Source organism: Gavia stellata, chromosome 4 (assembly GCF_030936135.1).
Source record: "Gavia stellata isolate bGavSte3 chromosome 4, bGavSte3.hap2, whole genome shotgun sequence".
Classification (NCBI taxonomy): Eukaryota; Metazoa; Chordata; class Aves; order Gaviiformes; family Gaviidae; genus Gavia; species Gavia stellata.
In genome coordinates this window covers 50047741-50063770 of record NC_082597.1, presented here as the reverse complement: position 1 = coordinate 50063770, position 16030 = coordinate 50047741, and the positions used below count along the sequence as shown (strand labels likewise).

At 36.6% G+C, this 16030-nt stretch overlaps 1 protein-coding gene across 1 annotated transcript in view; it reads left to right on the top strand.

The window, feature by feature from the left end:
* The window catches only part of DCN (decorin), a 39853-nt gene extending 24177 nt beyond the window's left edge, over positions 1–15676 (top strand). Inside the window, exons 4-8 of the mRNA XM_009817866.2 lie at positions 7654–7867; positions 8043–8156; positions 9391–9484; positions 13653–13791; positions 14890–15676. Of these exons, the coding sequence (XP_009816168.1) occupies positions 7654–7867; positions 8043–8156; positions 9391–9484; positions 13653–13791; positions 14890–15084 (756 nt within the window). The 3' untranslated portion in view covers positions 15085–15676. The remainder of the gene's footprint in view (positions 1–7653; positions 7868–8042; positions 8157–9390; positions 9485–13652; positions 13792–14889) is intronic.
* The last annotated feature ends 354 nt before the right edge of the window (positions 15677–16030 follow it).

Genomic DNA, 16030 nt, shown 5'->3' with positions numbered 1-16030 from the left:
GTTTTGGTGCACTTGATATTTTTATAGTTTTAAATTTATCTAGGAAAAAATGGCTAAACTGTTAATGTTGTCCTATAAAAACTCAGCGAGACCTCACACTATTGAAAAATGAAAGATAAGATATATATTTTTTACCAGAGGACTTGGGAGAATGCAGAAAAAATAGAAGATAGTCTTTTTTTAGGGCCGAGGACTGAGTTTTATGATTTCAGAAAACTGTCTAATATTATGTAAAAAACTTGCTTATGATTTAGACCTGTGCCAAAACAATCAGAGAGGTTCTATGGGAAAAGCCAGGAAAAAATCTTGTATGAAACTGTCAGAATTTTCCAGGCAGACTGACACTTCTGGATAGAGTACAGTACTTTGACCCCATGGACACAATAAAGAATCCAAAATACTACATGAGTAAACCCTCATGCAGAGTGAAGGAGGAGTCTACAAAATGAGCACATGGAGTTTCATACTGTGTGGCAAAGCCAAAGCAAACCAGCATAACGCCTGGCACTTGGAAAAAGTGGTAAAAGAAACTACTGTGTATTAGGTCACTATAAGAACAGCACAAACAACAGAATAGTGACTGCATGCTTTTCCAACAGGAATTTTTCAATGGCATAGTGTTAGTACAGCAAAAGAAGACAAATGCGCTATTGGCCTGAAATCAAATGGAACATTGCTTAATTTAAGCTGGCAGAACTATGAAAGGCCATGGTTGCGCATACAACAGTGATAAAACCAGTTGTATTTATACCGAAAGAAAAGACCTGCACAAAAGAGACAAAAGATTTAAACTTGGGACTTAAGGTTATGACCATATCCACACTAATGTATTATCAACACTAAATGTATGAGCAAATAAACTGAAACACTCTTTGTAGTAATATCAAGTGGAAAAATAATGCATTGCATTAGAAGAGTTCCGTGCACTCCTTTTTTTTTTTTTTTAATCAAAAGAAGGCTCCCTGTGGAAGGACAAGAGCCCAGATTAAGTGAAGCAAAGTCTAAGAACATCTTCCAAGGACAGAGAAAAGCTCGTAACAGATCAAAAAATATTAATGAAAGAACACAGTCTTCTGATGACTGATTACAGCTTCAGTTTCTATTCCCAGGCATAATTAAAAGAGAAGTTAAGTAAACATAATGCTCTGCAAATCACAGAATGAAGAATCATTAACAACTGGCATACTGTAAAAAACCAAAGACAGATATCTCTGTCCAGTTTCTACCTCTGAACTCAATTCCCACTATCATCAATGGCAGACATTCTTAACAGGACTGAGATACTTTTTTAATTTTTTTTTTCCACTTGGTGCAGCTGTAGGTTTCTAACGAATATTCTGAGAAAAAAAAAAAATTCTTTCTGAAATGCAGCACTCCCTTAGAGAGTTGCCATTTCTTCAGACTCTCCTTTGCATTGTCCTTAACACACAATGAGATTTTCCACTGCAGCAAGTGTGCAACACACCGCATGCATGCAAAACATTTTTAATGTGCAGAGGATAAAGATCTTTTCGTGTGAGGAAAACAACAGAAGAAAATACTTTGAGGTCCTTAAAATTCTGAAGAGAATCAGCTTACTAAGCTAATGAAAAAAGGAAATTTTATAGAAAACAACAATAAAATAAACAAGTGAATTGTGATAAAATGAATGACCAAAATGCTTGCTTCAGTAGACAAGGACAGAGTTGAAAGATTCTCTAGAACTCCAGAGCATTAGGATTATTTTTTGTTGGAGCACGAAAATGTAGAGCCAGCTGCTCCCTGGTCATCTGTGCAAGTCATGTTGCACAAGATTTATCAGTGAGAGCTCAAATGCCATGCAAACTAGATCTGCAGCAGGCTCCTTGGCTTTGTGAGATTTTTCAACGAGGTACTTTGGATGTGATCAAATTGCTTTCCACAGTCGTCTTTCATTTATACTGACAGGCTGTTGTTTCAATGCCTTGCTATCTCCTTCCCTCACAGTTCATTCATCTCTTCCCTATTGTTTCTATGTCATCCCTTTTTCCTTGCCTTTCTTAGCTATGACCAGTTGATCCCAAAGATTTTAAGTAACAACAAATAAAGAATAATTGCACCTTCATGGTTTTTTATACCTTTATCCTTTTCCTGCCTTAACAATATGTCGTGGGCCCTTCAGGAGACATAACATCTGGAATTCTGTTCAGAGACCTCCTAGGATCCAGGGGCTCTTGGTTCCTTCAAGTTTACCAATGTTTACGATTTTTTAAATGAATTTTAAAATGAATACTTATTTTGTAGGATTCTGTTTCCTGGTACAACATAATTAGAGAAGAAAGTCAAGTTCTGGTTTATTTTTTTTGTGTTCTTTGTTGTTTGGCTTTTTTCCTAAGTGCACATCCACTCCTAATAATTTGGCAGAAAAGCTTGACTATATGTCCAGGTTATGAGTATGACTTAACAACTAAAAACATAAGGCAAACAAAAAGGACAAAATTTATTATTATTTTTATTTGGATGCCTGACTCTTAAGCTTACAGTTCTTAAGGCATTACTGTTCCTCACAGAACTGCAATAAAACACAGGTAATAATGTAATACATAACCCAGGAAATTAAAGAAATTCCTTCAGGTCAGCAGATTGACTTTTCAGTTTAAACCCTGAAGGATGCATGCATCATTAAAGATTTGATGTTAGGTAAGAGTACCGTCCCCGGCTGGCAAAACAGATGTATCACAGTGTATTAAGGCTGATAACAATTTGCTGATCATTTTACAGTTCACTTCGGATTTTGGCAAGGCTCTCACTTCAAACGATTCTAAACTAAGAAGAACAAAATTAGGGATGAAAACCCCTCAGAACAATCCCCTGAGATTCTCACATAATGAAATTACACCAAAAATATAATCCTCTGCTCCCCATCCCCAGACAGGGCAAAAATTTTGAGTTTTGGTAACCCCAAGAAGAACAACCTTATGCTAGTTCCTACATGATCCTGCACGTGGTTTGGGGAAATCCCAAGCACAAATACAGGCTGGGAGGAGAACGGATTGAAAGCAGCCCTAAGGAGAAGGACTTGGTTGACAAGAAGCTCAACATGAGCCAGCAGTGTGCACTTGCAGCCCAGAAATCCAACAGTATCCTGGGCTACATCAAAAGAAGTGTGACCCCTCTACTCCGCTCTCGTGAGACCCCACCTCGAGTACTGCGTCCAGCTCTGGGGTCCCCAATATAAGAAGGTCATGGACCTGTTGGAGTGAGTTCAGAGGAGGGCCACAAAGATGATCAGAGGGCTGCAACACCTCTCCTATGAGGACAGGCTGAGAGAGTTGGGGTTGTTCAGCCTGGAAAAGAGAAGCCTTGGGGAGACCTTATAGCAGCCTTGCAGCACCTGAAGGGGGCCTATAAGAAAGCTTTTACAAGGGCATGTAGCGATAGGAAAAGGGGTAATGGCTTTAAATTGAAAGAGGGTCGATTTAGACTAGGTACTAGGAAAAAATTCTTCACCATGAGGGTGGTGAGGCACTGGAACATGTTGCCCAGAGAAGCTGTGGATACCCCATCCCTGGAAGTGTTCAGTGCCAGGTTGGACGGGATTTTGAGCAACCTGGTCTAGTGGAAGGTGTCCCTGCCCATGGCAGGTGGGTTGGAACTAGATGATCTTTAAGGTCCCTTTCAACCCAAACCATTCAATGATTCTATGATTGTCACACGCTCCCTCTGCAGTTTGTCAGGGTGTATTTTGATGAAAGCCTGCCAACAAGTGTCCCAAAATTTTCTTGAATTGTGAATCCTCCTTTTTGTTTTGGAAATAAATATTTGAGGTAGAAACCAGACCAGAGGGAGCTAAATGGCCAGACTCGCACTGACTTCAACGGAGCCAGCATCTATTCCTGTCACACAGTGTTTTTTTTTAATTTCTTTTTGACTACACTAATACCAGAGGTGTTTCAGTAAAAAGTAAGCCTTCTTTGGAGCACAGCTTGGATTTTTTTCCTCTCTGAGCACCGCTTAAACTGCTGGTCATGATAAGGTTGTTCGTAGCTGTTACCACAGTGCAATATTATAACAGAGTCAATGTTTAGCTTGCAATGTTTACATGCTATATATGACAAGAGAAAAAGGCTTTATCTCAGGAAAATGAGGATGGAAGCTAATCTTTCTCTTATCCATAGGAAATTGCTATGAACCCTCTAAGCCAGACTAAGCAATGTCTTTAATACTTGATGTATTTGTGTCTCTTTATTTTCTCTTTCTTTCGTGCCTCTTTTCTTGCCTATGGCTAAACATCTTTGCACCCATACCAGGTCATGCTGAAAGCTGTACATTCGTGTGCTCAGCCTTTTGTATTGTGAATTGGTGATATACTTCAATTCTTTTTTTTTTGGGGGGGGGGAAGTACATTTATTTTAAAAGAAGTATCTTCTTCCCTCTACTAAAAATGGAGGAAGATAGATTTTTGAATAAAAGTATCAATTCCTGTGGCTCTGTTCTAGGATGTCAGATTTCTGCTAAATCATTTCATACCAGCAGCATCGCAAGTGCTATCTGTGGCCAAGGGCTCCAGCACTTTCAGCACTTTCATGTTGACCCTTATTTTTCCCTCCGAGTCCTTCTTGCCCTGTACAAATTTTTTATGTGTCCTTTAACGAGACTAATATTATGCCCTGTCATGCCATCTGGGCTTTATTCAGGATAGCTAGTCCATGTGGCATGTTTTTGCCTAACATCCCTTCCTCAATAGCACTGCCTGCAGATGTTTTCCCTAGGTTTTTCTCCTCTAGTTCCTGTTTTCACTGACCTCTAAATTCCCCTGAGTTTTTAATTTTATTTTGTTTTGGTTTAACTTTTGTTACATGCAAACCATACGAGGTACATTCTAAGGAAAGTAAACAACATTGCTCCAAGGCTAGTAACTTAGTTCTTTAAGTCTTGCATAGAATAGAGTTATTGTGAAGTGGGAAAGGAACACAGGTGCTATGCTGGTGTGTTATCCTCATCATTTGCTTTTGCATTGGGAGACAGTAAAACTTCTCTTGCAAATTCTGATGTGTGGGTTTATTTTTTCTTCTTTACAGCTGCACAGCAGTGTAGAAAAATAATGCAGTTTTAAAATACCAGAAGCAGGGACTTGCAGAGCAGGGTGTAAATGGGAAATGATATTCTGGCACAAAAAAACTTGAAAACTGTAGGCTTGTGATACTTTCCCACCTCATACCACCATACATACATTCCCACTGTGAAATTAGTATTTTTAAACATACCTTTGATGGATACCGTCATTTCTAAATGAGAAACTTTCTGAATGTTTGAATAAAACAACAGTTCTGTGTGTTTCCCTAAGAAAACATGATCATATTCAGGAGAAAGCATTGGCAAAGCAGAACAGATTAATCCTAGATACGTAGATAATTTCTGATTTGGTCAGGACCATCAGTTCTGCTCTGAAGAGCTGTAACAATCCTCTTAACATCAACTACTCTGAGAATATTTACATTGCAGTGCCTAGCTGAATGTATACCTATCTATTTCCAGCAAGAAATATTTCACATCAGATCATCAGCTGTGATAAACATAGTTCAAACATTTTTTATCTAAAAGACAACAAAGTTAAAACAAATCAAATAAAAAAAAAAAAAAAAAGGCAGACTTTTATCTGAAATAAATGACCAAGCAGTACAAAGCAGGTTGCAGGATAAAAATTTCAAGTGCTGATAAGATGAGTCTAAACTCATTGAATGTTGACTTAGAGATCTATGGAAAAGAAATCCATGGTAAAATTAAGAAAAAAAAAAAAATTAGCAGTAGCACATTCAGTTATTCAGTTATGATAAAAATGATGAAAGAGACCGTCTGCATAATTCAAGCTGTACCCCTCATAATAACTGGATTGTTTCCTATATCCTAATATTGTGCAGGTAGTTGTATTACGCTACGGGCAGAATGTACATCTGTATCACAATTCTGGCAATGATGACTCAGGAAACCACACACTGTGTTTACCCTATGTGTTCTCATGGCGGTTCTTATAGCCTAGGCTCAAATAAAAGAAAGTTGGGGCCATGGCTTCCACTGGCCAATATATTTATTTTGGGAGAGGCTTATTGTTAGGGAAATACTCTGCTGAACTGTGAGTGACCTCTTCTACGTCCTCTTGCAAATGTGTTATTGCTAGCTAGCATACAAAATTAAAACCAGATATGCTCAGTTTTACGTGTACTCAGTGAAACCTTGTACAGAACACACTGCTTGCTTTGCTCAGGATGATCTGCAGGACGAGTTCATTAGGGAAAAAACGCACATCAAATACCATTTTAAACTACCTTCTCACCTCTCTTTCAGTTTTCATGATGGAGAGGTGCTGTCACAGATGCTGATACACTTCTTGGCACTGTTTTAATACTTAACTGATTGTGGAAAGAGTTGAATGCTCAGTTTTCCTCCAAGAAACAGACTAAAGTGTAATTCTGAAAATATTAAAAGTGTATTAAAATGCACTGAATGTTAACTATAGTACATGCAATATAAAAATTTGTGGTTTAGCAGCAACTGTTGTCTTTTATTCCTGAAAATTGCATAATGGAGTTAGTGAACAAAGATGCTCTATAGCTATTTTCTAGTAATAAATATAAGTAGATATTATATCTATATTTTTACAGCCCATTCCACCTAATTCACTGCACAAACATGCGGCACTGTAAGTCTGATAAGTAGATAGCAAACAGATGGAATGATAAGATTCATTCTGATATGTATCATATCTGAAATCCTTTCCATTAACTGCATTACTGTTCTGACAGTAATGGGACATTCTCCCTTTTTATGTCATGGTTGGTTAATCAATAAAAGAGTTAGCAGTAATGTAAAATTTCAGAGGTATATGGACACCGCCTATTACAGGTAACAGAGCTTTCATGGAGGCTTTTCCCCCCTGACTGTATAGAGAGCTAATTTGCTTAGAGTTACGGTCAGTCTAGATATCACAATTGTTGTAAGAACTAGATTAGGCACCTACGTAGTAGGCAGAATTAATATGGTCCATGATCCCTAACTGCAGAGTATGACACTTCAAATTGCTCCCCTGCCATACCAAGTTATGCTTACCAAAAAAAAAGCTTATATCTCTGCAAAAATGAGATTATTATCAGACAGAAATGTAATAAGTCTATAAGACTAAGAGGAAAGATGTGATGATATGCATATTTTTATTAAGCTGGGCTATGCCTTCACTGTATTGAGTCATAGAATTTTCTGTTCAGGAAAAACTGGTTAGGATGGTTGTGTTAGGATGGGTAAGGTATAAAAGTATCCTCAGAATAAACAAAATCAGAAAAGAAGAGGCAAATAAGACTGATAACATTAGTTTTATGTGAATGTCTTGTTCTTCACAGATTTCAAATGGAAGGGTTGTACTTATTCTTGGGTATAAATTATGGCTGTTAACAGAAGCTGCATATACCTCAGCAATGAAATAACACTTATATTTGTTATGTAAGCCTTGTTTATCTTTTGTTGTTTCAGAAGTTCTTAATCTATTTGTTTTAGTATTGCATTGCATTTTCTTCAGCTCACTAGATTGGCCATCAAAAGACGTCAAAAGATTCTAGAAAAGAATAATAATTTTAAAATGTTTCATTCCTAAACCAATTTCCCTAGTGATCATCTGAGATCTCCTTCATTATTACTCCACAGGCATTGATCCTTGTTAACAACAAAATCAGCAAAATAAGCCCATTAGCTTTTGCTCCTCTGAAGAAACTGGAAAGACTTTACCTGTCCAAGAACAACCTGAAGGAACTCCCAGAAAACATGCCGAAGTCTCTTCAGGAGATACGGGCTCATGAGAATGAGATCTCCAAGCTGAGGAAAGCTGTCTTTAACGGACTGAATCAAGTGATTGTCTTAGGTACGAGCATGAGAAATTATAACAAAATCAACACAGTGTTTTTTCAAGCTGTTGTTTTTAGTTCAATCAGTGATTTTATGTAGAAAGCCAAGAAATGGTCTAATAAATTAGCTTCGACCTGAAGAATATAGGTACCTACACTGCAGCACAGCTCATGACCATGTTTTTTTGGCAGAACTAGGCACCAATCCAATCAAGAGTTCAGGCATTGAAAATGGAGCTTTTCAGGGGATGAAGAGGCTCTCCTACATCCGTATCGCGGACACCAACATTACTAGCATTCCAAAAGGTAAGAAGTTCAATTGGACAGGTATAATATAGTGACTTCCAGTCAGCTGGAAAAAAATTATTATGGAAGCCTTCTGAGTCAGTCCTTAGAGTATCCATTACTTTGCTACTTCATTTTTTGGTCAGTTGACTTTCATTGGTTTGGAAAATTTTGGTTTTCTATTATGAGAGGCTCCACAAGAGGTGCACTGTCAACAGTATGCAATTTTATGTTATTTTGCTTTTCTAGTGTCACAGCTGAAATATAAAGTGGAAGACTCTTTTCAAGCTCCAACCCTGGTTAGAGAGCCTGATCAACATTACACAGATGTAAACTCATATAGAATTAACTGAAGTTCTACAAGCATAAAATCAGCCCTCCACAAGTCTGTGGGTTTGAAGGCAAAAATGCTGCTCATATACAAGACAGAAATGGTTTTATATCTAAAAGTACTTCATTGCAAATTGCTACAAAATAAGAACAACTTCAATATAACCTATTAAAAACAAAACAAAACAAACCACAATGGTTCCAATCCAGAGGAAATTATATTCAATTTATTCATACTTTAGCCAGCAGATTGTTTTGAAATAGCTGAAAACTTTTTGAAAGTTAATACTAGCTGTTATTTCTTTCTTCCCACATTTCCTGTTTTGGTTGTTCCTTTGAGGGACCTCAGATAGTTAAAATATCTGGTTCCAATTCTTTTTCCCTGATAAACAGAATTTGCAAACTAGTATGTGCCCTAACTAAAATAACATTAAAATTATTTTACCTCATATTTATAATCTTATTTTCTGCTGCTGCTTTTTGTTAAATACCTAGGTGTCAAATGATTGTAGATTTATGTATGTGGATAGTCTGGCTAAAATAAAGGCTCTTTCTCGTACACTATTATAAATGTCCTATTTACATAATCATGAGGGCTAGAATTCATATCTGAGAAGAATTTTATTTAGCTATTTTTTAAGAATTAACTGTTCTATGATGACCTTAGGAGCTTGGTCTTATTTAGAATCATAGAATCATTTAGGTTGGAAAAGACCTTTAAGATCATCAGGTGTTTCATGCCAAATAAATTGTTAGTAGCTGTTTTCAGTTTCTCTGATTGCAAAAGTTCCTTGTTTCATTCAGTGAATTATTCTTGGCCATGTCTAGTAAAAATCTTTTTGTTACTGTAAAAGAGCCTCAGTATAACACAAATCCTTTTAAAAAAATAATAATCCAGTAATTTGATGGTGTTCTCTTCTTGCAGGCCTTCCCCCATCCCTTACTGAACTTCACCTTGATGGCAACAAAATCAGCAAAATTGATGCTGAAGGTCTGTCTGGACTCACCAACTTGGCAAAGTAAGAATTCATTTCTTCTTTTCACGTAAAATATTAGTTGAAAATGTAACCACCACTTACACAATTAGAAAACATCATTCTGGGCTTCATGAGCATTATCATCATTGAAGCAGTACATAACTTAGCAGGAAAAGCTCCTAAGGGCTTGTGTACTGACTTAAGAGAACAAAACACTTTTTTTTTTTTTCCTAGCAACACTTTCCATCTGTTTTCAATTATGAGTGATGTATGCCCAGGACAACTGTTTCTTTTATGTAAAAAAAAAAAAAAAGAAAGATAAAGAGAGCAATTAGATTTTTTAATTATGTCATGCTTCTTTCATTGTATTTCCACCTTTGGTTTATGCAGTTTTCTTGGGACACTGCATTGCTCATGCAATTTGCCCTGGAAACTGAGGAAAAAAGCACATGGGAACCAAAATTGCTTGCAACAGTGTTTCCTTTGTTTGTCAAGAAAGGCAAGCCTGCAATGAGTCCAGGAACATGACAAAAAAAAATAATCATACAATATAAATGAAAAAGTGTCATTTTTTTGGAGTGACACCTTGCTAATCTGTGAATATGTTGTTGAATAAGTTTCTCTAACTATAGAAAAATGTAAGGAGAATTCCCAAAGAGCAGTTATAGACATACAGAATTTGTGAATTAGTTCATATTAGATAACATGTTAAAATAGTAAAATAGGCTTTTACTACAAGGTATTTTAATACTATGATACTTTAAAACTTTTGTATGAAAATAAAAGTGTAACTGATCCAAAAGACCATTAATCAGGTCACTGGATCTAATTCCTGGATCTTCATCTTAATCACTCTGCTTGTCACAATGAAGGCAGAAAACAGAAAGATTACTGAGCAACAGGAGTTAAGTTTACCACTGTTTAAAACAAAACAAGATCATAATTACTCAGGTAGAGAGTAATTTACTTTACTGGAGGAGGGACGTGTGGGGTGTGTCAGCTGTCCTGCAGATGACAGGGTTTTTCTGCTTTTTCACATTCACACTTGGAAAAAACTACAGGCAACATCTCATGGACAATACTGTTGGAAGTCTTTCTTAAGACATAAAGTTTTATGCAGTGAGTGCTGATGGACTACTAAAAATATCTAACCTTGGGCTGCTTCTGTTGTGACTGTACTGTATGGAGAAACAAGATACTCTGTTGATCCTGGTGTGGAAATGTGGAGCTGCTCAGAGCAGGCACTAAGTTTTAAACTGCTCTCTGGCCTGTGCTTAAGCAGGAAACCTAAGCATAGTCAGAAATCCTCTTCTGCAAAGTTGAAAAGTAAGGCAGAATACAGATTGCTGAAAAACGAGCGCATTGGACATAACAGAGCAGACAGATGAAGAAAGGAGGGAGCTATGGGAGAGCTCCAGGACAGCTTATGGGATAAATCTAAGGGGCAGCATGCCCCTTATGCCACAGAAACAAGCTACCAAAAACCAGCTTTTACTTACACATCTAAGTCTTCAGAAACATCAGTACAGGGTTGGACCCCTCTCCTGGATCATGTCAACTCATGCTCAACAGTCTAATAGCTGCCCTAAAGCACAGTTAGACTTTGAGAAACAGGTCATTTTTCTGACTGTCATAAGGTGTTTTGAACTGTAAAATGTTCCATGCAAGAGCTCAGTGTAGATCTACTGCTCATTCTCTTTTGAATTCTTGAGTTCTAGTGGACTGCCAATATTTCTCCTTGTTGTTTGTTTTCCTTGTAAAATTATATTTAAGTCTTTCAAAATTCTTCATATAGTGCTGGAGTGTAAAAAAAAAAATCTCAGGAATGTAAACCGAACAAAGACTTGCTGGTTACATACAGGAATGAGCTCCACAGGAGGATATACACATTACACAACTGATGTTACTAATCTCTCTATCCTATTAAAGTTTACTGAAAAGATCTAGCTCCGTACAGTGGAAGTTGCTTCAAGCGCAGAGTAACGATGATGTCGAGTAGCATGAAGTTTGTTAAAAAAAAGTGGAAATAAGCCAGCAGGGATGTTCGAGACAAAAGAAGGTGAAAAAATGTTTGAGAATTTCTTCAATTTTTAGATATGTTTTTGATGATGCTCTTCAATGGTTTAGAACACTTTGACTAGATCAGCTAAAACACTGGAAAAATGTTATCTATTCACTAATATAAAAGGAAGTAATATGTCAATATAATAAGCAAAAGTGATTTTTCAAATTCTTCCTTATTTTTTCCCATGGGAAGAAGAAGAGAGATGAAGACCGTATTCTTTCCTAACACTCTTAATCACCCTGCATTTTACACACTAATCTTGACTTATTTCATATGTAAACATATGAAGCCTCGAGTGACTGAGGGTTTGTAACACATTTAGATGAGCTATAATTATACATAATTTCACTGCTTGTGGGAGTTAGATCCACTTTTCTACAGACTTTTCCAATTTTACTCTTTCCCTAAAAGACTTTCCCTGCATGGGCTAATGCAGAATTGAATCTTGGCCATCCCTGTGGTGTGTAAAGGGGTTACTTTCGCTTCAAGACACCAATATGAAAGTCAGACCTGCTTTTTTTCATGCTGGTCTCCCTGGGTGTGACACATCTGCTTGTAGAACTGCATATGTAGTGAGCATATATTTAGATATGTGTCAGCCAAGAATTTATAGCCTTCTGCCAATTTTTTTTTTCCCCAATCCTTGTAAAAACATTCACTATGAGCACCCATCACTGAAATCCTTTGTAGACATTCTGTAGATCTTCAGATCAAATTGTTCAGTAGGATCAAATCCCCTAAGCTTTCCTAAATCTTGATGTACTCTACTCAAAAGGAATTTTGTTCTAAATAATTTTTAAATGGAAATTCTTTCTGACCAAATTCTAGCAAAGATATGGTATATTGTGAACTGATTTCTGAGTGAAATGAATCCCTGTTGATGTCAGTGAGAGATCTCATTAAGGTCTCCTTTGTCATTTAATAGTTTGACAACATCTCAATGTTTAAATAAGTATGATAGGACTTTGTGTTATATATAATACTAGGTAACAATATCTTTCTTTGACTGTTTATTTTTAAAAGGAAAGTTATAAAATGCACTTCCATTCTTGGACAGCATTATTTCTGGAAACATTTCTGCCATAAAGAACAAACAAGATTTTTTAGTTCTGTGATTTTATACTAGGTCCAGATTCTGACCTTTGAAGCTGACACAAGCCACAAAGAATTACAGGTAGTAAATTACTGCGATTCAGACTTTCTTGAAAAGTACTCATCCATAGCAAACTATTTTATCACAAGGATTCTGATTACCTATATTAAATTCTTTAACTGATTCAGCATTTTTCTCCTCAAAAAAGGTTGCTAAAAGAAAAAAGATAAAGCAAACTAGATAAATAAGGTTCAGCCTTTATAGAAATAATTTTCTCAAAGGACAACACTCCTGATGATGACAACTCCTGCAGAATTACTACTGAATTCCATACTGCAACACAGAGCATTGTAACTTATGAGAGCCTTGAAAAATTTCTGTAGTTTGGTAATTGCAAATTGAAGTATTATTAACACAGAAATACACAGATAAGACCAGATTTTCCAAACTGGACATAAATTGTGCTAGTAAACCCAGAATGTGGATGTATAAAACAGGAAGAATGATTCTGTGATGAAAGCTCTGGACTGGAACCTAGGAGAAACTTGTATGTCCTACTTCTGTGTCCTGCTGAACAAATCATTACGTGTTACTCGGCTCCTGTTTCCAGTCCGTAACATGGCTCCAACTACATAAGTACCTTAGAATGGTGTGGTGAAAATTTAAACTTAACAGTTCTGGTCACCCAGGGTTATGTAGTTTGACAAAGAAAGTTACAGCCAATTCTCCTAAAGTCATCTAAGAAACTCTTATTCAGCTTTTAAAGAAAGACTGCTGCTTATGGAGGTACACAGTACATATTTACAGTGGTATTAGTCCTATAACTCTTGAAAGTATGCAGTAGCATGGGCACAAGTTGAATGTTTTCATGATAATTATGATAGTTCTTTAAATATGTTTATCTAAACTAGTTCTCTGTGGTGACTCTGTACCTCATGCATAATTCTGAAAATTAGCCTGGTCTGTTCTATGACACTAGTGTAGAGAAGTAATCAACTCAAGAAAGGTGGTTACGTGGGCAAGTTTAACACATTTTTTGGGGTTTTTTTCAGATTGGGTCTCAGCTTCAACAGTATTTCTTCAGTTGAAAATGGCTCTCTTAACAATGTACCTCATCTGAGAGAGCTCCATTTGAACAACAATGAACTTGTCAGAGTACCTGGTGGGCTGGGTGAACACAAATATATACAGGTAAAGTTTATCATACTGCCTCAGAGAGCAACAGTTGAAAGACTTCGAATGGTATTTGTGTCGTTATTCAGTCTTGAACAGAAACATATGGAGTGTTTGTGCAAAAGGAAACTTGATGCAAGTTTCATAAACTGTGGAATAGGCATGGAAAAGTTGCATACAACAGGAAGACTCTAATTTAGATTTTTTTGTGGATGTGGCTATGGAGGTGTATAGATCTGGAGCTATGCATTTGTTATCTCTGTGTGTCTGAGGGGATGCAACAAATAAGGGATTATTTGTGTACTTTGATTTCCTCTTTACTCAAAAAATGCTTTCAAAGAACATTTCTTCTGTTAGTTATTTTCAATTCTATTCAGTCACATTTTGCAACCTTTCCCAAGAACCTTCCTTTTGGTATTTCACAGGGCTGCGCCTTCAGGAGGGCAAAGAGACGCAATATGCGTTTCACATCAGCAGTAATTTTGAGGTCTCTGTGGCTGGGTAGCTAGAAATATGGCCTCTTGGAACCAATTAAAATCTGTCTTCACTTGGACTAAGATTTTACGGGAAAGAAAGCTCCCAAAGAGTGAAGACTCCCAAATGTAAATCACCACTTGCACGTAGCTTGGGAAAATTAATCAGAAATGGTGACTCTGGAGCAAAGTAATATTCATCAGCTATTTTAAATCATCATTAGTGATTACTTTGGCTCTGAGTCCTGTATAGTTGCACTCATGAGAGTGAAAGCATTAGAGCTGGGGAGAAACCAATTAGCACCAAATATATTCTTTATATACAACACATGCTTCTGAACCACAGCACTGTATTAATAATTCCACATCTTTGACTCCTGTTTTGGTTACAGTATGATTAAATGATAGTAATGTTATTAGATTGCCTTGCACATTTTCTGCTATTTCTGTAGAAATTATTTCTAGTTAGGTATACTCTAGGTATTTCAAAAGGTAACCGGAATCAAGCATTTCTTTGGGAAAAAGGATATATTGTTACTCTATGTAACATTGCACAATACATACCAAGTATTTGACATCAAATCATTTATCTTATTTGCAACAGTAGCTCTATTTCTCACTTCTGTACTTCTATGTTTTTCAGGTGGTCTATCTTCATAACAACAAAATTGCTTCAGTTGGTATCAACGACTTTTGCCCTCTTGGCTACAATACCAAAAAGGCTAGCTATTCCGGCGTGAGTCTCTTCAGCAACCCCGTGCAGTACTGGGAAATCCAGCCCTCTGCTTTCCGATGTATCCATGAACGCTCTGCAGTACAGATTGGAAATTACAAATAGATGTCTAAAGTTGGGGTTCGGTTGTGTTTCAGCTAAAGTACGTGTTGTAATAGGCCTGTTCAAAAAATTGTTGCTAACAATTAATGCCAAATACCAGAAACTTCACTTTAAAGTGGAGATGATCCATTGATGTAGAATAAATGAATCATTACAGATGTACAAGTTCAAGTATACCATCAAAAAGAATTGCCAACTGTGCTTTAAACTGACTTATTTCAGCCTTCTTTTCCAGCATGCTTTCTGTGGTATTTTTCAGTTTGCTGAATGCTACAGGTTTTCAGATTCCACTGTATATGAGATTCGGAGTAAATATTTGTCAAGCTATGATATAAAAAAAAAAAAGGAAGATAGTGATTGGGGTTATTTTTATAGCCACACACAAAAAAAATTGTAAAGGGAAAAAAAGACCCTCAAATCATCTCGAGACTTGAGAAGGTGCGAGTTACCTCCTTTAAATTTATTTCAAGCCCTGGAGGTTTAAAAATACTCACTATAACACTAAACTAATTCTGAATGTATCTATTTAGCAGAAGCAAATAATGTTGTTGCTAATGTCATTATTTTGGGAAAAATAAAATAAATTCATATTGTACACATAGTTCTTTAAAGTTTGCCATTCATCTAGAGCAATGCTGTTCAGGATTAGCCGAACACAATCCTATTGAAGAAAATAATGAGTAGTCTGCAGTACAAAACATGTAACCTATGTCTGGAGCTCAATGACTAAATTTCTCTAGGGCAAATCCCTTTCACCTTAGTCACAAGAGCAGTTTTAATGACTTCAGTGAGACTGCCTTGCAGAATATGGTATTAGGGTTTAGTCATTGGTATCAATCCATGTATATATCTAAACCAAAAATAATAGCAGTTCACTGTTCACTTGTTCTGCATTGTACATTTGTCAGCATCCTTTACTGTTTTTGTTTTTTAAACAATGTTTTCAATT